The following is a 22,222-nucleotide window of genomic DNA, read 5'->3' on the forward strand; positions in this document are numbered from 1 at the left end:
CGGCGTCGGATGGACAAAAACATAATGCCCTAGAGGTGTTCAATTGGATTTAGGTCAGCCGAGTGTGGGGGCCATTCAATGGTATCAATTCCTTCATTCTCCAGGAACTGTCTGCATACTCTCACAACATGAGGTGGCATTGTCGTGCACCTGGAGGAACCCAGGACCCATCCACTGCACCAGCGTAGTGTCTGACAGTGAGTCCAAAGATTTCATCCCAATACCTAATGGCAGATATGTCGGGGTGCCATTGTCTAGCCTGTAGAGGTCAGTGCATCCCTCCATGAATATGCTTTCCCAGACCAACACTGATCCACAACCAAACCGGTCATGCTGAACAATGTTACAGGTAGCATAACGTTTTACATAGCTTCTCCAGACGTTTTTAGGTTTGTCACCTGTGCTCAGGGTCAACCTGCCAATTCTGAAAAGCACAAGCCACCAGTGGCAAACCTGCCAATTCTGGTGTTCCGTGGCAAATGCCATACACGCTCCAAGGTGTCGGGCAGTGAGCACAGGGCCCACTAGAGGACGTTGGGCCCTCAGGCCACCCTCATGAAGTCGGTTTCTGATTTGTTTGGTCAGAGATATTCACACCAGTGGCCTGCTGGAGGTCATTTTGTTCGGCTCTGGCAGTGCTCATCCTGTTCTTCCTTGCACAAAGGAGCAGATACCAGTCCTGCTGATGGACTAAGGACCTCCTTTGCCCCTTTCCAGCTCTCCTAGAGTAACTGCCTGTCTCCTGGAATCTCCTCTGTGCTCTTGAGACTGGTGTGAGACACCGCAAACCTTCTGGCAATGGCACGTATTGATGTGCCGTCCTGGAGGCGTTGGCATGCCTGTACAACCTCCTATAGGATCCAGGTATTGCCTCATGCTACCAGTAGGGACACTGACCCTATCCAATGGTTGTGTGATTAACTAGATTGTTGCCCATCTAGTGCCCCTGTTAATTTCATGAAAACCAAAGCATCTGAAACGGATCTACAAGCCCCTCTGCTACTTAACTGACCAGATCAATGAGGTGAATTAACTTGATGCTATACTCTGATAAAAAAGTGTTCCTTTTAATTTTTTTGAACAGTGTATGAACAGATGCAGCACTCCACCCTGGTGTACACTGATGCTATGCGGGAAACACAGCGATTCCTGTGCGCTTCCCACACCATGTAGCAATTGCAGTGTGTTCACGTAATCTCTTCCAGCTGTCAGTGGTTAACAAGACCCCAAAAGCAGCTCACAAAATGCAGTGCATTTTGCCTGAGCCGGATTGCATGGGTGTGAACACTCATGCGATTCGGTTGCGGTGCGAACAAAAAGCTGCGTTCACCTTTTTTCATGCAAATGTGATGCGATTTGAGCCATTTAACCGCCTTAGCGGTATCCCCGAGCGTGACTCGGGGTAGGAATTTTCTGCTATTAGCGGTATCCCCGAGTCACGCTCGGGGTCAATGGGCAGAGCGTGCAGACAGCGCAGCGGAGCTTCTCTTACCTTATCCTGGCGATCCAGCGATGAGCTCTCATTGCTGTGACCGCCAGTGAGATCTCCGCGGCTCGTCTGTCGGTAGGAGGACTTCCTAGTTCCGTTCCCTGCAGCAGCAATGCTGCATGGGAGCGGAACTAGGGAGGGAAATTCAAAAAAAAAAAAAAAAAAACGTTGCACAAAACACATAACACATTTTATATTATATATATATATATATATATATGTATGTATATGTGTGTGTATATATATATATATATATACACACACATATATATATATAATATATAACGCATGAATTATAATCTAATCAATAATATAATTTTATTATATATATTATATATTAAATAATAAAATAATATTATTGATTCGATTATAATTCACTTGTTTGTGTTTCAAATTTATCACATCTGGGATGTCTACTAGAGACTTGTTTTGGTCAGGTTTAAGTCAGTAATTACTAAGAATTGTAGGCCTATAATACATAACGCCAAATTTCCATGAAAAGAATTGTACCGCTTTTGGAACAGAATTCCTGACAGAATCATACCGCCAGGGAGGTTAAATCGCACTGCACAGAATTGCTTGTAAAAAGAAAAGAGAAGGCGCCTGGCCCTTTAAATAAAAGATTGTTGAACCTGCTGCCCTTTTAATTGTAATAAAACAATAAATAGGTATATATCATGGGTAAAAAGGCGCTGGTAATCTTAATATATCACGTGTTATAAAAATTAATAGGTGATTTAAAGTGTAATATAGGTGATTAAAAATTGCTACAAATATATATATGATCTACTATTGGTGCAATAAGAAAAGAAAAGTGCATACCAGTGCAATTTCAATTCAGAAGTGTTTGTGCTTCTCAAAGTAAATTAATCCACAAAGGTGTGGATCAGTGAACCAATAAATACAGTGGAACCTTGGTTTACGAGTACCTCTGTTTACGAGCGTTTTGAAAGACGAGCAACATTTTTAAAAAAAAACTGTCTTGGTATACGAGCAGTTTTATACTCTAAAAGCATGCCATCCCCTCTGTAAATGCACTCTCTCACATACCATTATGTGTCCCAGCGCTTGTACACTGTATAAACATGCCGATTTATATTGTTTTAGAGTGTCCCTGCACTTACTGTATGTATATGTCTCCTCGTTTCTTTGCCTCGCTCTCACCTCGTCTCCCTGCTCTACCCGGTGGGAGGGGCCGATCACTCCTTCTGACGTCATCTGAGGAGGAGGGGAGGAGGAAGCAGAGGGCTGCAGTGTTGTGAGTGAACAGCCAGACAAGCACTAATAAAGAATAATCGGCATCTGTTATGTAGTACAGCACGAATACAGGGACACATAATGTTTAACAAAGGAGATGGCATACTTATACTGTACAGTAATGTACTACTTTATATATAACAGCATATCTTTATATTACTATAAATGCTTGTGGAACGAATCATCTGAGTTTCAATGCTTTCCTATGGGAAAACTTGCTTTGATATACGAGTGTTTTGGATTACAAGCAAGCTGCTGGAACGAATTATACTCGTAAACCAAGGTTCCACTGTAGATATATAAAGAATTCCATACAAAAATCACATAAGAATATATAAAAATATAAATATATAAATGTGCTCCAAGTAGTGTTTAAAAGTCCAGGCAATAGCATGCAATCAAAATTGTGCTTGGTGGATTCTTATTAATCCCTTCACAGTGCTCCAGGTGCTGGGATGTGACAACCGTCAATTAAGAAGTGTTTGTGCTTCTCAAAGTAAATTAATCCACAAAGGTGTGGATCAGTGAACCAATAAATAAATATATAAAGAATTCCATACAAAAATCACATAAGGATATATAAAAAAATCACATAAGAATATATAAAAAAGTATAAATATATAAATGTGCTCCAAGTAGTGTTTAAAAGTCCAAGCAATAGCATGCAATCAAAATTGTGCTTGGTGAATTCTTATTAATCCATTCACAGTGCTCCATGTGCTGGGATGTGACAACCGTGGCCTCTTACCAGCTAGCAGCAGGTCACAAGGACCCCCAACGCCTGTGATCCCTTTATTGGGTGGATCAAACCTCTCCTCGATTGCTTGGATCTCTGGCTCCTATATTACTCGAGTTGGACCATGTAGTCCCCCCATACACATAAAGATATAGAAGAACAAATAGCCTCCAATAGTGAAATACTGTTTTATTCTCCAAAAAACATACACTATAAGGTGACAATTAGCCTCTTACTATTTGTTGTGCCCTCCTGGCACTGGGCAATTCGGCAGTACAAAATCGTTTTTTTGGGTCTTCGGAAGATATTCTCCGGGGATCTGCAGCACCCTGTATCTCCTTTCCCCCTTCTATGTATTGCGGCGGTGGATGTGTATCCCAGCCTCTGTTCCGAATGCCTCTGTGTGTTACTTCCGGGTTAGCATTGACCACAATGCATTTCGCTTAACCACTTTACTACCAGTCACGTAACCTCTACGTCATCAGACTTTGCGGGGTTATACCGGGATGATGCCTCTAGCTAGAGGCATCATCCCGGTACCGTTGTTTGAAGCCGACGGTCGGCTTTCCGTCGGTAACGATCGATGCGGCTCGGGAGCCGCTCGATCGTTACCCGGGGGGGCGGGAGGGGACGTCCCCCCCCTCCCGCCGCCTTCCGCGGCTTTGCTCTGGGCTACCGTCCCACCGGGAGCCCCGAGCACCCAGCCGGCACGTCCGCCGGCTGGATGGAGTCCCGATGAATGCCGGAAACGGCATCGATCGGGTCTCCGATGACGTAACCCGGAGGCGGCGTCCATGACGTCACGTCCGGGTTACTGTGCTGCAAAAGGCGGCAGATTTGAAAAACGGCTGTATGCAAAAATGCCGTTTTCGGCGTTTTGCATACAGGGAAGTGTAGTGGAGGGGTCTAGGGTCTTTTAGACCCTCGATCCCTCCATAAAGAGTACCTGTCACGACATATTGCTGTCACCAGGGATGTTTACATTGCTTGTGACAGCAATAAAAGTGATCAGATTTTTTTTTTTTTAAAAACCTGTAATAAAGTTTAAAAAAAAAGAAAAAATAAATAGGAAAAAAAAAAAAAAAAAATTTAGCCGTCACCGTTAGCTCGCGCACAAAAAAAAACGTATACGCAAGTCGAGCCGCAAATGAAATCGCTGTTCAAACCACACATGTGAGGTATCGCCGCGATCGCCAGAGCGTGGGCAATAATTAAAAAAAAAGAGCTACACTCTAACTCTAAACTGGTAACCGTTAAATAAATTTAAAGCGTCGCAGATTGAGATCTCTATTGACCGTAGTTTGTCGCCATCCCACGGGGGGGCGCAATTTTAAACCGTAACATGTTTGGTATCTATTTACTCGGCGTGACATCATCTTTCACAATATACAAAAAAAATGGGCTAACTTTACTGTTTAGTATTTTTTAAATGCAGTGAAATGTGATTTTTCAAATTTTTTCCAAAAAAATGGCGTTTTAAAGACCGCTGCGCAAATACCGCGTGACAAAAAATTTTGCAATGACCGACATTTTATTCTCCAGAGTCTTTGCTAAAAAAATATATATAATGTTTGGGGGTTCTAAGTAGTTTTCTAGGAAAAAATACTGGTTTTAACTTGTGAACAAAAAGTGTCCGAAATAGGGCTGGGGCTAAAGTGGTTAACGAGCGTCCTCAGGCATACATATATTAAGATTACCAGCGCCTTTTTACCTATGATATATACAGAATTGCTTGTGATTTGCACAAGAATGCAGTGTGATTCCTGTGCAGATCACTTGCGATGTGACAGTGTAAACCGGGGCTCAAAGTCAAAAGTGAACTTTCCAATAAATCTAGAACTAAAATGTGCCACGCTACACACACAAATCTAAACCTAAATTGCTGAATATTCAATGTGGTACTCTAATTAATTATCTAATTAACCTAATACAGAGGCATTAGTAAATAAAAAACATGAAAAACAAAAATCCCAAGTCAATCTGTATGAAAACTTTGAAAGTCCCCCTTGATGAAGTCGTTGATGTAACTCGTAGGGCGGGTTCAATCTGTCAACCAAGTGGAAAATGTGCGCACTTTTTACTGGAGCTGCCAGTGGAAGCGGTGAGCTGTGGGAGACCTCGCACTCTAAATGTTTAGCCTCCTGTTTTTTTGCACTTTGTTTTTGCATACTTAGGAAGTGCAGTTTTTACATTAATAATAAAGTTTAAAGTGGTTGTAAAGCCACTTTCATGACTTTGTATAATCGTCTTTGTTTCCTAAACCTGTGTACCTCCTTATTTTCTTTTTCTTTCTTTAATGCTGTATATACCTGATTTCAGTGTACTGCTTGGCAATCGCGTGACTGGCCGGCTCTCTCCTCTTCCCATCGGACAGCTGCAGGGGGCGGGGCTAAGATTCCCTTGTGGGCATCCCTCGGGAGGAGGAGAGAGAGCCCGATCGGTCACGTGATCGTCGAGCAGCTTGCTGAAATCCGCTATATACAGTACAGCATTGTTGTTTGTAAAACACATAGATATAGTCCCACAGGCTTGGGAAACAAAAGATGATTATTTAACACATTACCCGTTATTTCAGCAGGAGGAGGGGCGGGCGGGCCGTGACATGGAGCTGACAGACAGGGAGGGGAGGGGGGAGAAGGACAGAGGAGGACATCGAGAGCAGGGCTGTGAATGACGGCGGCCCGTAAACTGACCACTGTGTCAGGGCTCAGCAGCCATGATACACTGTGGTCAGTTTTCGGATGGGGGGGGGGGGGGTATAGGCAGGATCAGCCGGGTTTTTTAGGGGATACAAAGGGCCAAATTACACAGCACAAGCACTGCGCTGTATAACATGCTTTTAAGGGAACAGGATCAGTTGTGTGTGTTTGTTATCCTAAAAAAAAAAAAAAAAAAAAAAAAACGCTTTAAATCGTATTATACGGAGAGCACGGTTTGTGGTCTCTTTTTATGACAGGATACATTACTCTGAGCTGATTTAAAGAGCCCACAACCTGCATTATAGCCAGTCCCATCTTACAAAAGGGAGTGTGGTCAGACCTTTATAACCTAATGTCTGTATAAAAAGGTGAGCGGTCAATGTGTAGGTGGATGTTCATGCACACAGTATTTCTGGGAAGATGGACTTTCAAAATTTTTCCACTGGTAGACGTATGATTTTTTTTTTTTTTTCCCTTAGGTATTGAGAACACTTGCATTTTGGAACATTAAACACTTGTGGTACTTTGTATTCTTTAAATTAGAATACCACTCTCTTTGTATTTATTTCTGCTCCTGATTTGTGATTTTCTTGTGTGTAGCATGGCACATTTTTGGTTATAGCTTTTTTCAAAGCATTAATTTCATGAGAAGCTTCCTTTGCTAAGAGGAACTATATCCGTATCCCAGAGGTGGTACATATATTCAGTGCTTATTCCATGTGGGCTAGCAGTTAAAAAAGCAAGCTGTGTTTCTGATATAAATCATCTTTCTGTCCACAGGAGGATGTTCCCAACACGCAGTGTGGATACGATGTGAGGCTGAAGCTGGTAAGACTGGTTCTTGGTAGCTTTTTTGTTACTGATGTCATGAATTAGAAGCATGCTTGAAATTATTTTAACCCTTTTAGTTATTGGCTTGAATGCCCAAGTATATTTAACTAGATTATAAAAACACGTGTAAAAATAACAAAAAAAAATTAAGTCCACCAAAATTTGTGAGTCCTTCCGAGTGAATCCATAAGATGAATCCAAAAACGTGACAAAAAACAGTGCTGACGTGAATTAAAATGTCACCGCCTTGTGATCCTCCACCAAAAGTAATAATGCACACTCACCAGACCAATATGCTGTCTTTATTAGGACAGCTATATAGCGTATTGGGTATAAATGTCAGATCTTGAACCACGCCAGGCAAATCAAGCTGAATGCGATCAATAATTGCAAGAAGAATGACCTCTCTTCAGGTATTCCACTCAATCAAGTGTTGTAATCACCAAGCATTAGAGCCGGTTCACAAATGAGCGACCCGACTTTCGGTGGCGACCTGTGAAGTCGCGGTGCGCAGCTCGCACCGCGACCTCGGAGCGGCCGGCATGGACTTCATATCATTGAAGTCAATGCAGGTCGCTCCGGGTCGCCCCAAAGAAGCTCCGGACCCTTTTTCTAAGTCGGAACGACTTGTGTCGCTCCGATTAGAACGGGTCCACAGCTTCTCTATGGCAGGGGACCTACGACGACCTGTCAGGCAACCAGGTCGCCTGACAGGTCGCCCCAGTGTGAACGGGGTCTTAAAAAAGAGTTTTCCTCATAGCGTATCATTTTATTTTAAAAACATAAAAACAAAGCTGAACATATCACTTCATTAAAGATCCATACAGTGCAATAAAGCTAGATGCACTTACATATGAAGCCACCAAGCTTAAGATAAGAATGGAAGCATATGGACCTCCAGCATGTACCTCTGCTCTGCCGCCATTTTTCTGTTAAGCTTGGTGGCTTCATATAAGTGCACCTAGCTTTATTGCACTGTATGGATCTTTAATGAAGTGATATGTTCAGCTTTGTTTTTATGGTTTTAAAATGATACGCTATGAGGAAAACTCTTTTTTTTTTTTCTTATGCTTGGTGATTACAACAAATGATTGAGTGCAATACCTGAAGAGAGGTCATTCTTCTTGTGAAGAATATTGATCGCACTCAGCTTGATTTGCCTGGCATGGTTCAAGATCTGACATTTTAAACCGAATACGCTATAGCTGTCCTAATAAAGACAGCATATTGGTCTGGTGAGTGTGCATTCTTACTTTTGGTGGAGGATCACAAGGCGGTGACATTTTAATTCATCTCAGCACTTTTTTTTGTCACGTTTTTGGATTCATCTTATGGATTCACTCGGAAGGACTCAAAATTTTTTGTGGACTTAATTATTTTAGTTATTTCACACGTGTTTTTATAATCTAGTTAACTCTATAAATTATCACTAGTGCTGCAACCTTATTTATTCATATTTCTCTATCGCTCATTGACAGACGTAGTCCTCGGTGATACAGCACCTTCGGGTTATGTTGCCTCCACAGGAGCAGGACTAGACAGGAAATAAAAATGCTCTGGCCACACCCCAGGGGCAGTCCCCGAGGGTATATCCTCTCTCTCTCCGCCACAGCAAATCAGTTTTTTTCTGTCTAGTTAGGAGTAAGGACCTAGATACCTTGCTGGGATCTTCGGTCCTGGCAAGATTTTTTTCTTAAAAAGATTTTTTAGACAGCTTTTTTCTCCAGTGTTCCTGTGAGATCTTCAAGCAAGAAAGCTGAACTGGGCGACGGGCTGGATGTTGAGATCCGGTGGTCACCCCAGTTCAGCCTACGATCGCATGCAGGCCATAGCTCCGCGCTGGGTCGGCCGCGACATAGTCCCACTGGGGGACTGACCCCGCGAGTTAAACGTCTCGCTGAAACGCCAAGGACCATGAGTCACGGCGTCCGTATTGGTCGACAGCCCTCCCGCCCCGGTGGAGAGGGGTACTGTCAGGAGTTGGTGCCCGCCTGGTTCCGGTATGGTGAGTAGTATGTTCCCCCTTTTCCCCTGACGGGTCTTGTGGTAAACGCGGGCCCCTCTCTGTATGGTAAGATAGAGTCCCCCTCTATCCTATAACATGGCACAGATCCCCCTACTTTGAGTGTGATTTTATGTGCAAAAAGCCAGGAGGCTTGGTTTGGGAGCTAACAATCTAATTGTATACATGTTAAAAAGATTGTAATCAGTGGCAGTATGGGAATCTTACTGTGATAATAATAAAGTACCTACCAGTCAGAAGCCACGGACATGTAGACTGCCTTCCTAGTCAAATCTCCAGCAATAGCAGGCCTTCCGAACGGCCATGCGGTCCGCCAGGGCCGGTACCGCCAACCACGCCAAATCCCCATGCAGAGAAGGTGTTGTGTGCTCTGCAGCACACCGCTATTCGGTACAGGCCGCCCTGCTGGATCGCACGAGCCGCCATTTTGGCGTAGCCTCGTGTCTCCAGCATGGGGGCGGCCATGTTTGAGGTGATCCAAACATCTCGTGGAGCTAGGGGAGGCGCCGGAAGGCGTGCAGAGGGGCGGAGCCGCCTCCTTTCTTCCTGGGCAGCCAGCCAAAAGACTTCCTGTTTGTGAAGACAGCGCTGTAACCTGTTGCAGTTAAACTCTGAGCATCAAGTGGTGAGCCTGGGGGTCTATCTCTCTCTCTCTCGATTGATAGGGATCCCTAGCAGGTAACACTAAGGGGCTTTTGTGGCGCTGGGGGTCTGAAAAAAAAAAAAAAAAGTTTTTTTATTTAATTGAATTGTATTATCCGGGAAATTACTGGAATAATCATGGACTCTGCCACACAAATTCCCCCACCTGTTTCCCTCGAGGGGGCCACGGGACCCGTCGGTGCACAGAGTATGGATGCATTTACAGCAGTTTTGGAGTCTTTGGTGGCTCGGGTGGAGGCAGCCTGTCAGGGACGGGGGTCAAGGAAGCGACCCCCGCCTACCCCTATATTATCTGACACCTCTGACTCAGATTCAGAGATGGTCACTGCAGCTGCAGGTCCCTCTGCAAGGGCTGTTACCTCAGGTAAAGCTCCCTCAGACAGTGAGGAGGACGTTCCTTCTCCCGCTATAATTCAGGAAGAAGCATTGGTGGACGCACTAGTTGTGGCAGTGCGGGAAACCTTAAGACTTGAGGTTTTACCGGCAGAGGCAACTGAAACAGAGATTCCCTTTGGTACTAACAAGCCCATCAAAACTGTGAAGGTTTTTCCTGTACCCAAGTGTTTTGGTAATAAAATTAAAGGAGAATGGGAGCATTCTAAGCGTACCTTTACGATTTCCAAGCGTATTGCTAGACGCTATCCATTTGAGGAATCCTTCATTAAGAAATGGACGGTACCACCAGTGGTGGATCCACCTATTTCCAGGCTGAATAAAGCCACGGTTATCCCAGTGGAGGACACTTCGTCCTTTAAGGATCCGGTGGATCGAAAGATGGAAGCGGAGTCCCGCACTATCTTCTCCCTGATAGGGTCAGCATTTAGACCAGTAATTGTTATTGGTCTAGTTTCCCAGACACTAACGGAATGGGCGAGATTGGTACGCCAAGACCTAAGGGGAAAAGATATCCCCCAGGGAACATCTGATTTGATGGAACAGATTATACAAGGGCTACAGTTTGTCTGTGACGCAGCCTTGGATGCTACCCCCCTATTAGGGCATGCATCTATGTCAGCGGTAATCCTCAGACGTGTGCTGTGGTTAAAATGCTGGTCAGCTGACCTTGACGAATCTCCCCTTTCAGGGGAATCATCTATTTGGGGCCACCCTAGATGAAATTATTAAGGATGCCACTGGGGGCAAGAGCACTTTCTTGCCACAGGCTGCTAAAGCTAAGGGACCTCTCAACAAGCGAGGACCTTTCTTTACCGCACATAAAGGGTTCGTACGCCCGGCTGGAACAAGCGGGAAAGGCAAGACTCCTCCAGGAGGGTTCAAGAAAGGCTGGTCGGACAAACAGAGGACCGACTCAGCCAAACCCGAAGCAAAGGATTACACAGCCTGAAGGTGCGCCCCCACCCGGGTTGAGGGTGGGGGGACGTTTTCACCGGTATTCAGGACATTAGATCGAGCATCGACTACTACTACCGGTGCGATTCTTCCCTTCCAACATTTAAGTACTACAGGGAGCGGTAGTCACCGTTCCCTGAATAGATCTTTTCCTTTACCTTTTCCTAAGATTAGTCTCTATTCCCCACAGGAATCGGATCTGGTTGACCAGACAGACCAAGAAGCCTCTAGCCGGGTGACTTCGGTCCCTGAGGTTCAACCAGAAAAGATCACCCTTCCTGATAGGAATCAGGTATCTGATAAATGTGTGGGAACAGAAAACGACCAGACTTTCTCGGATGGTCGGGGCCAGATAGCTCTAGGGACGCCTGGTTCAGATCCAGTCAGCGCCAGTGGTCCTAGAAATTCTAGGCTGGCCTCGTCAAGCCGGCCTGGCCGACTTGGACATGCTAGTCGCAGACGTTCCGTGGGAACTTCGTCTCAGGGAATGTCTGTGGTCTCAAGGACCAATTTACCATCGTGCTTTACAGTCGCTGGTTTTAATGGCCTGGCCATTGAGACCCAAGTACTGAAGGACAGAGGGTTGTCAGCTTCAGTCATTCCTACCCTTATTAAAGCAAGGAAAGCGACTTCCAGCAAGGTCTATTATCACACATGGAAGACTTATATTGCGTGGTGCGAATCTTTAGGATTTCCTCCACGTACCTATTCGGTGACTCGAATATTGGCCTTTTTGCAAAAAGGGGTTGAGCAGAAACTAGCCTTGAGCACCATCAAGGGTCAAGTTTCAGCATTAGCAATCTTCTTTCAGAAATCTTTAGCTACCAAGTCCTTGGTGCGGAATTTCATCCAGGGGGTGCGGCACCTGGCTCCACCAGTCCGCGCGCCCTTACCGCCCTGGGATCTTAATTTAGTTTTGTCGGTTCTACAGAAACCTCCCTTTGAAAACATCAGGGAGATTCCCTTGCTTACTTTATCCCAGAAGGTGGCCTTCTTGGTGGCTATCACTTCTGCTCGCAGGGTGTCAGAACTGGCTGCATTATCATGCCAGTCCCCATACCTAGTGATTCATAGGGATAAGGTAGTACTTCATCCTAAGCCATCCTTTCTTCCTAAGGTGGTTTCAGATTTTCATCTGAATGAAGATATTGTACTACCTTCCTTGTGTCCTCAGCCCAATAATCATCGGGAACATGCGTTGCATTCCTTGGATGTGGTTCGGGCAATCAGGGTATACCTGAAAGCTACGGAATCATTCCGTAAGACGGATTCACTTTTTGTGATCACGGATGGCCCCAGAAAGGGGTTGCCTGCATCTGCCGCGACTATTGCCAAATGGATTAGACAGACGGTGGTACAGGCTTATTCTATTAAGGGTCAGAGTCCTCCGTTCCCTGTTAGGGCGCACTCCACTCGAGCGCTCAGTACTTCCTGGGCCTTTCGCCATCAGGCGTCAGTGGTCCAGGTATGTAAGGCGGCCACCTGGTCGTCGGTACATACCTTTACAAAATTCTATAAAATTGATGTGACGGCATCGGCGGATGCCTCATTTGGCCGCAAGGTTTTGCAGGCCGCAATTTGAGGAGACCGGTAGTCTACCTCGAGGGTTTTTTTCTGTTTGAAAAATTTATTTTTGTTGAGTCTCATCATTAAGGATGAGCATTGTAAACTTCTAGTTGGCACCGGTTGGGCCTTCTAGATTGGGATTTGATTTCCATTTTCCCACCCCTCATTTGTGATACTGCTCTGGGACTTCCCGAAGGTGCTGTATCACCGAGGACTACGTCTGTCAATGAGCGATAGAGAAAAATGGATTTTTGTAAAATCTTACCGTAAAATCCTTTTCTCTTAGCTCATTGACAGACGTAGTCCCTGCCCCTCTGTTTTTGAGTTGGGTTGGGTTAAATTCTCTAAGCACTGCTTTTGTGACATAACTGATTTGCTGTGGCGGAGAGAGAGAGAGGATATACCCTCGGGGACTGCCCCTGGGGTGTGGCCAGAGCATTTTTATTTCCTGTCTAGTCCTGCTCCTGTGGAGGCAACATAACCCGAAGGTGCTGTATCACCGAGGACTACGTCTGTCAATGAGCTAAGAGAAAAGGATTTTCTCTAGCGCTCATTGACAGACGTAGTCCTCGGTGATACACCACCTTCGGGTTATGTTGCCTCCACAGGAGCAGGACTAGACAGGAAATTAAAAAGCTCTGGCCACACCCTAGGGGCAGTCCCAGAGGGTATATCCTCTCTCTCTCTGCCTCAGCAAATCAGTTATTTTCTGTCTAGTTAGGAGTAAGGACCTAGATACCTTGCTGGGATCTTAGGTCCTGGCAAGATTTTTTTCTTAAAAGATTTTTTTAGACAGCTTTTTTTCTCCAGTGTTCCTGTGAGATCTTCAAGCAAGAAAGCTGAACTGGGCGACGGGCTGGATGTTGAGATCCGGTGGTCACCCCAGTTCAGCCTACGAGCGCGTGCAGGCCATAGCTCCGCGCTGGGTCGGCCGCGACAAAGTCCCATTAAAGGACTGACCCCGCGAGTTAAACGTCTCGCTGAAACGCCAAAGACCATGAGTCACGGCGTCCATATCGGTCGACAGCCCTCCCGCCCCGGTGGAGAGGGGTACTGTCAGGAGTTGGTGCCCGCCTGGTTCCGGTATGGTGAGTAGTATGTTCCCCCTTTTCCCCTGACGGGTCTTGTGGTGAACGCGGGCCCCTCTCTGTATGGTAAGATAGAGTCCCTCTCTATCCTATAAATGACACAGATCCTCCTACTTTGAGTGTGATTTTATGTGCAAAAAGCCAGGAGGCTTGGTTTGGGAGCTAACAATCTAATTGTATACATGTTAAAAAGATTATAATCTGTGGCATTCTGGGAATCTTACGGTGATAAGAATAAGCTACCTACCAGTCAGAAGCCACGGACATGTAGACTGCCTTCCTAATCAGATCTCCAGCTATTAGCAGGCCTCCCGAATGGCCATGCGGTCCGCCAGGGCCGGTACCGCCAACCACGCCAAATCCCCATGCAGAGAGAGTGTTGTGTGCCCTGCAGCACACCGCTATTCAGTACAGGCCGCCGCCATTTTTTTTGCTGGATCGCACGAGCCGCCATTTTGGCGTAGCCTCGTGTCTCCAGCATGGGGGCGGCCATGTTTGAGGTGATCCAAACACCTCGTGGAGCTAGGGGAGGCGCCGGAAGGCGTGCAGAAGGGCGGAGCCGCCTCCTTTCTTCCTGGGCAGCCAGCCAAAAGACTTCCTGTTTGTCAAGACAGCGCTGTAACCTGTTGCAGTTAAACTCTGAGCATCAAGTGGTGAGCCTGGGGGTCTATCTCTCTCTCTCTCTCTCGATCGATAGGGATCCCTAGCAGGTAACACTAAAGGGCTTTTTGTGGCGCTGGGGGTCTGAAAAAAAAAAAAAAAAAAAAAAGGTTTTTTATTTTTGAATTATATTATCCAGGAAGTGACTGGAATTATCATGGACCCTGCCACACATATTCCCCCACCTGTTTCCCTCGAGGGGGCCACGGGACCCGCCGGTGCACAGAGTGTAGAGTCATTTACAGCAATTTTGGAGTCTATGGTGGCTCGGGTGGAGGCGGCCTGTCAGGGACGGGGGTCAAGGAAGCGACCCCCGCCTACCCCTATATTATCTGATACCTCTGACTCAGATTCAGAGATGGTCACTGCAGTTGCAGGTTCCTCTGCAAAGGCTGTTATCCCAGGTAAAGCCCCCTCAGACAGTGAGGAGGACGCTTCTTCTCCTGCTATAATTCAGGAAGAAGCATTGGTGGACGCACTAGTTGTGGCAGTGCAGGAAACCTTAAAACTTGAGGCTTTACCGGCAGAGGCAACTGAAACAGAGATTCCTTTTGGTACTAATAAGCCCATCAAAACGGTGAAGGTTTTTCCTGTACCCAAATGTTTCGGTAATCAGATTAAAGGAGAATGGGAGCATTCTAAACGTACCTTTACTATTTCCAAGCGTATTGCTAGACGCTATGCGTTTGAGGAATCCATCATTAAGAAATGGACGGTACCACCAGTGGTGGATCCACCTATTTCCAGGCTGAATAAAGCCACGGTTATCCCAGTGGAGGACACTTCGTCCTTTAAGGATCCGGTGGATCGAAAGATGGAAGCAGAGTCCCGCACCATCTTCTCTCTGATAGGGTCAGCATTTAGACCAGTAATTGTTATTGGTCTAGTTTCCCAGACACTTACGGAATGGGCGAAAATGGTACGCCAAGACCTTAGGGGAAAAGATATTCCCCAGGAGACATCTGATTTGATGGAACAGATTATACAAGGGCTACAGTTTATCTGTGACGCAGCCTTGGACACTACTCCCTTATTAGGGCATGCACCACTGGGGGCAAGAGCACTTTTTTGCCACAGGCTGCTAAAGCTAAGGGACCTCGCAACAAGCGAGGACCTTTCTTTACCGCCCATAAAGGGCGCCCGGCTGGTACTAGCGGGATAGGCAAGACTCCTCCAGGAGGGTTCAAGAAGGGCTGGTCGGACAAGCAGAGGACCAACCCAGCCAAACCCGAAGCAAAGGAGTACACAGCCTGAAGGTGCGCCCCCACCCGGTTTCAGGGTGGGGGGACGTTTTCACCGGTATTCAGGACATTAGATCGAGCTTCAACCACTACTACCGGTGCGATTCTTCCCTTCCAACATTTAAGTACTACAGGAAGCGGTAGTTACCGTTCCCTGAATAGATCTTTTCCTTTACCTTTTCCTAAGATTAGTCCCTATACCTCAGGAATCGGATCTGGTTGACCAGATAGGCCAAGTAGCCTCTAGTCGGGTGACTTCGGTCCCTGAGGTTCAACCAGAAAAGATCACCCTTCCTGATAACAATCAGGTATCTGATAAATGTGTGGGAACAGAAAACGACCAGACTTTCTCGGATGGTCGGGGCCAGATACCTCTAGGGACGCCTGGTTCAGATTCTATCAGCGCCAGTGGTCCTAGAAATTCTAGGCTGGCCTCCTCAAGCCGGCCTGGCCGACTTGGACATGCTAGTCGCAGACGTTCCGTGGGAACTTCGTCTCAGGGAGTGTCTGTGGTCTCAAGGACCAATTTACCATCATGCTTTACAGTCGCTGGGTTTAATGGCCTGGCCATTGAGACCCAAGTACTGAAGGACAGAGGTTTGTCTACTTCAGTCATTCCTACCCTTATTAAAGCAAGGAAAGCGACTTCCAGCAAGGTCTATTATCACACATGGAAGACTTATATTGCGTGGTGCGAATCTTTAGGATTTCCTCCACGTACCTATTCGGTGACTCGAATATTGGCCTTTTTGCAACAAGGGGTTGAGCAGAAGCTAGCCTTGAGCACCATCAAGGGTCAAGTTTCAGCATTAGCAATCTTCTTTCAGAAACCTTTAGCTACCAAGTCCTTGGTGCGGAATTTCATCCAGGGGGTGCGGCACCTGGCTCCTCCAGTCCGCGCGCCCTTACCGCCCTGGGATCTTAATTTGGTTTTGTCGGTTCTACAGAAACCTCCCTTTGAAAACATCAGGGAGATTCCCTTGCTTACTTTATCCCAGAAGGTGGCCTTCTTGGTGGCTATTACTTCTGCTCACAGGGTGTCAGAACTGGCTGCATTATCATGCCAGTCCCCATACCTAGTGATTCATAGGGATAAGGTAGTACTTCATCCTAAGCCATCTTTTCTTCCTAAGGTGGTTTCAGATTTTCATCTGAATGAAGATATTGTACTACCTTCCTTGTGTCCTCAGCCCAAGCATCATCGGGAACATGCGTTGCATTCCTTAGATGTGGTTCGGGCAATCAGGGTATACCTGAAAGCTACGGAATCATTCCGTAAGACGGATTCACTTTTTGTGATCACGGATGGCCCCAGAAAGGGTTTGCCTGCATCTGCCGCGACCATTGCCAAATGGATTAGACAAACGGTGGTACAGGCTTATTCTATTAAGGGTCAGAGTCCTCCGTTCCCTGTTAGGGCGCACTCCACTCGAGCGCTCAGTACTTCCTGGGCCTTTCGCCATCAGGCGTCAGTGGTCCAGGTATGTAAGGCGGCCACCTGGTCGTCGGTACATACCTTTACAAAATTCTATAAAATTGATGTGACGGCATCGGCGGATGCCTCATTTGGCCGCAAGGTTTTGCAGGCCGCAATTTGAGGAGACCGGTGGTCTACCTCGAGGGTTTTTTTCTGTTTGAAGTCTCATCATTAAGGATGAGCATTGTAAACTTCTAGTTGGCACCGGTTGGGCCTTCTAGATTGGGATTTGATTTCCATTTTCCCACCCCTCATTTGTGATACTGCTCTGGGACGTCCCGAAGGTGGTGTATCACCGAGGACTACGTCTGTCAATGAGCGCTAGAGAAAAATGGATTTTTGTAAAATCTTACCGTAAAATCCTTTTCTCTTAGCTCATTGACAGACGTAGTCCCCGCCCCTCTGTTTTTGAGTTGGGTTGGGTTAAAATCTCTAAAGACTGCTTTTTCACATAACTGATTTGCTGAGGCAGAGAGAGAGAGGATATACCCTCTGGGACTGCCCCTAGGGTGTGGCCAGAGCTTTTTAATTTCCTGTCTAGTCCTGCTCCTGTGGAGGCAACATAACCCGAAGGTGGTGTATCACCGAGGACTACGTCTGTCAATGAGCTAAGAGAAAAGGATTTTACGGTAAGATTTTACAAAAATCCATTTTTACGGTAAGATTTTACAAAAATCCATTTTTCTTTGGTGTTTGTATATTCACACTGTTTGCATGCTGCTGTTTTAATTAAGGCACTGACATATTATTGTGCTTTTTATTGCTTTAAATAACCCTATTAGCATTTTATATCTCCTGTACTTGGACATCTGAAGCTCCTTTTACTTTGTAAAAAATGACATCAAGATTGTAGGCGTGCGTTTTATCTTGGAGGCATGCTGGCAAGTTTTTTGCCAAATATGTGATTGATTGATCTGGCAAAAATGGCTGCTCATTATGTGAAGGTCTGCATGTGTTTTAGGTCCAATTGCTTATTAGCCCTTTTTAGTAGGGTAAAACTGGAAACCAGACAAGATTATACAAGGCTGTTATCTTTGTGAAACCTGATCTTGCTAAATGAAGTCTATCATTATCTGCTCATTTGCCAGTAGCATTGGGCTGCAGAAAAGATGTAACATTCTCCTCCGAGGCTAGAGTTTAGTGTTTATACATCGATCAGCCATACCTTTATGACCACCCATCAAATATTGAGCAGGTCCCCTTTTTGCCGTCAAAACAGCCCTGCCCCTCTGAAGGTTTACTGTGCTATCTGGTGCTAAGTCACCAGTAGACGATCCTTTTAAGTCCTGTAAGTTTTGAGGTGAAGCCTCCGTGGATTGGACTCATTTTTCCAGCACATCCCAGAGATGCTAGATTTGCATTGCAATCTTGAGAACCTAAAGGGGACATAGTCAACACATCAAACTTGTGTTCCTTAAAGTATTTCTTAAACCATTTTTACAGTGAGGCAGAGTATGTTATCCTACTAAAAGCGGGCACTGCCATCAAGAAATACAGTTTCTATGGAGGATTTTACTTGGGTCACTAACAATGTTTAGGTAAGGGTACATGTCAAGGTAATGTCCACATGAATGGCAGGACTCAAGGTTGCTTTCTTCCCATAGTGCATCCTGGTTTTGTCTGTCCCCCAGGTAAGCAACTTGCACGCACCCATCCATCCACATGATGTAGATGAAAACCTCATTCACCTTCTTTCATTGCCTCCTGGTCCAGATCTGATGCTCACATGCTCATTGTAGGCACTTTGGCTGTGGACACGGGTTCTCATAGGAACCCTGAACGGTTTGAGGCTTGAGGCTATGCAGCCACATACACAACAAACTGTAATGGACGTTTTTTTTTTTTTTTTTTTTCTGCTTTCAACGCATCCTCTTGTGTTTTTTTATTTTTTATTTTTTTCTTGCTGCCTAATGTATCCCACCACATTTTGGATACCATTGTAATGAGATAATCGGTGTTATTCAGTGAACTGGTGTGTGGTCATAAAGTTATGGCTAATTGGTATTAGGTGCTTGGTATGCTTCTATCTGGGACAGTTCCCTTCAGCCCAGGGTAACTGGGTTGGGATGCTTTCTAGAATTGTGTAAGACCTTAGACATATGTTGGAAAGCGTGTGTGTGGTGCACGGTGCCAGATTGAGTCAAACTGTTGGGGAGAATGAAAGGGTATAGATCCTGAGCATGCTCTCATTATATGCAGCACACAGTCCTTGTATCTTAAAAATACTTCTTAAAATCACCCACTTGTAAAATAGCCCCACAACTGTAAAAGACTTTGACTACTTTTCTTTCCATCTGCATATCCCTCCTAAATGCCACTCTCTTCGGTAGAAATCTGCTGTACTTCATAGAGAAACATTCACTTCTGGGAGTATCAATCTGCTGGGTCCCCCACATCTCACCCTCTGCATATTTCATGATGCAATAATGATGTGGAGATCAGCATGACAAACCTGTGAGAGTTATTGGGGACCCAGGAGACTGACCCTCCTGGAAGTCCTTCCTGTGTACATGTGCGTCTGTAATTTTTAAACTAAAACGTATGCAACCATGCACTACAATTGTATTTTTTTTTTTGCAAGATTAAAGAGGTTGTAAAGTCAGAAGGTTTTTTTAATCTTAATGAATTCTATGCATTAAGATAAAAAACCTTCTGTGTGCAGCAGCCCCCCTAATACTTACCTGATCCCATCTTTTTCCAGCGATGTCCACAAGTGCCTCAGCAATCTGGGACTCTCTCTCCTGATTGGCTGAGACACAGCAGCAACGCCATTGATTCCCGCTGCTGTCAGTTAAACCAAGTTAGCCAATCAGGAGAGAGAGGGGCAGGGCTGACCGGCAGCTCCGTGTCTGAATGGATACACGAAGCTGCAGCTCGGCTCGAGTGCCCCCATAGAAAGCAGTTTGCTGTGGGGGCACTCACAGGAGGGAGGGGCCAGAAACTCCAGTCAGGGACCCGAGAAGAGAAGAAACCAGGCTGCTTTGTGCAAAACCAACTGAACAGAGGAGGTAAGTGTATAACAAGTTAATTTAAATAGAAAATAGAGACTATACAATCACTTAAAACATTTAGCGAATCATTGGATCCAGGGCTACCTCGAAGAGGTACAGATTTTTCTGCATGTGTTACTTCTCAGCATTTGTGTGTTTTTTTTTGTTTTGGTGCTTTGTTTTTTTGTTTTTGTAATGAACTGGATTTTTTTCCCTTTATTGAACAGGAGTTGGAGCAGCAGAGTTATATTTACACCAAGGGATGCGTGGGCCAGTTTGAGAAGTGGCTACAAGACAATTTAATAATAGTAGCTGCAGTTTTTGTGGCAGTTGCATTATTGCAGGTTTGTATTTCCATAATCCCCCATTACGGTCAAACATGTTTGCATTTTTTTATCTGTTAATCGAAAGTAATTTTATACATAATGGAGACTGTTTACATACTAAAAAAAAAATTGTATGCTTTGGCAGTGTTACTTTATCACTTTGATTTTTGGATATCTGTTGCCTTCTACTGTGCATTCTTAAAGGACTAAATACAAAAATATCAGGTTTCTGAACTAATTTTACTGTCAATTTTCAGGACAACTTGGTCTGCATGTACAATACCTTGAAAAAGTATTCATACCCCTTGAAATTTTCCACATTTTGTCATGTTGCAACCAAAAAACGTAAATATATTTTTTGGGATTTTTTCTGATAGACCGACACATAGTGGCACATAATTGTGAAGTGGAAGGAAAATGATAAATGGTTTTCAGCATCTTTTTACAAATATCTGAAAAGGTTGGCATGCATTTGTATTCAGCCCCCTTTTACTCTAAAGCCCCTAACTAAAATCTAGTGGAACCAATTGCCTTCAAAAGTCACCTAATTAGTAAATGGAGTCAACCTGTGTGTAACTTAACCACTTACCGCCAGCCCGCCGTCATATGACGGCGGGACGGTGCGGCTATTATCCTGGGCGGCCGTCATATGACGTCCGCCCATTCAAGCAGGGCAGGCGCGCGATCGCGGGCGCGCCGCCGTGCACTGCCGGTGTCGGCGTGTCCCCGGGACACAGCCGGTCACCGGCAGGGGGGAAACAGCCAATAGGCATGGCTATTTCCCACGTGATCGGCTGTGTTCCAATGACACAGCCGATCACAATGGAGGCGCCCGGGAGATGACCGCGCATGCGCGATCGGGAGCGCGCAGCGCGGTCATGTCGGTGGCACTGTGTTCCGTAGGAACACAGCTGTCACCGGCGGTAGTAAACAGTCACTGACAGTGACTGTTTACTATGTGATCGGCTGTGAATCCATTCACAGCCGATCACAAAATGTAAACAAAGAGCAGTAACTCAGTGTTACTAGCTCTTCTCTCCTCATACAGTTTCCAGTGTGAGGGGAGAAGAGCTAGAAACATTGAGTTACTGCTCTGTACCCGTGTAAAAAGTAAAAAGCACACAAATAAAGGTCCCCACACACAGTCCTCAGCCCCCCCCAATGTCACCTGTCACCCAACAGTCACCTCATCAGTGCCCAGAAATTGACACCCATAACGTTCACATGTGAGCGCAGCGATCGCAGGCAGAATCACAGCGATTCTGCCCGCGATCCGGAAATCATTGCAAATGGCGGGACGCCTGTGCGCTGCCCGTGATTTGCAATAGCACCCCAAACGCTGTGCGATGTTGCCGCCATTTCCGCCTGCCGAATCACGGTAACATCGCGCAAACATCGCATGACGCCCAAAAAAGGTACAAGAGCTTCTTTGGGGCGTCATGCGTTGTTTGCGTGATGTTACCTCGATTCGGCAGGCGGAAATCGCTGCAACATCGCACAGCGTTTGGGGTGCTATTGCAAATCACAGGCAACGCACAGGCGTCCCGCGATTTGCAATGATTTCTGGATCACGGGCAGAATCGCAGTGATTCTGCCCATGATCGCTACGCTCACATGTGAATGTAGCCTAAAGTTCACCGGTCACCAGAGACTGCCATCAGTACCGCCGTGCACCGTCACCTGTCACCCATCAGTGACCATCACCTGTCACCCCATCAATCACCGTCACCTGTCACCCCATCAGTCATCGTCACCTGTCACCCCATCAGTCACCGTCATCTGTCACCCTATCAATCATCGTCACTTGACACCCCATCAGTGATCGC

The 22,222-nt window shown here is 45.8% G+C and overlaps 1 protein-coding gene across 1 annotated transcript in view; it reads left to right on the forward strand.

Annotated features, from left to right (window-relative positions):
- The window catches only part of TSPAN17 (tetraspanin 17), a 144,895-nt gene that overhangs the window by 111,057 nt on the left and 11,616 nt on the right, over positions 1 to 22,222 (forward strand). The window contains exons 6-7 of the mRNA XM_082256848.1: positions 6,962 to 7,009; positions 20,298 to 20,414. Coding sequence (XP_082112974.1) covers positions 6,962 to 7,009; positions 20,298 to 20,414 — 165 coding nt within the window. The remainder of the gene's footprint in view (positions 1 to 6,961; positions 7,010 to 20,297; positions 20,415 to 22,222) is intronic.

This window comes from Pelophylax lessonae, assembly GCF_965119305.1.
Source record: "Pelophylax lessonae genome assembly, chromosome: 4".
Taxonomy (NCBI): domain Eukaryota; kingdom Metazoa; phylum Chordata; class Amphibia; order Anura; family Ranidae; genus Pelophylax; species Pelophylax lessonae.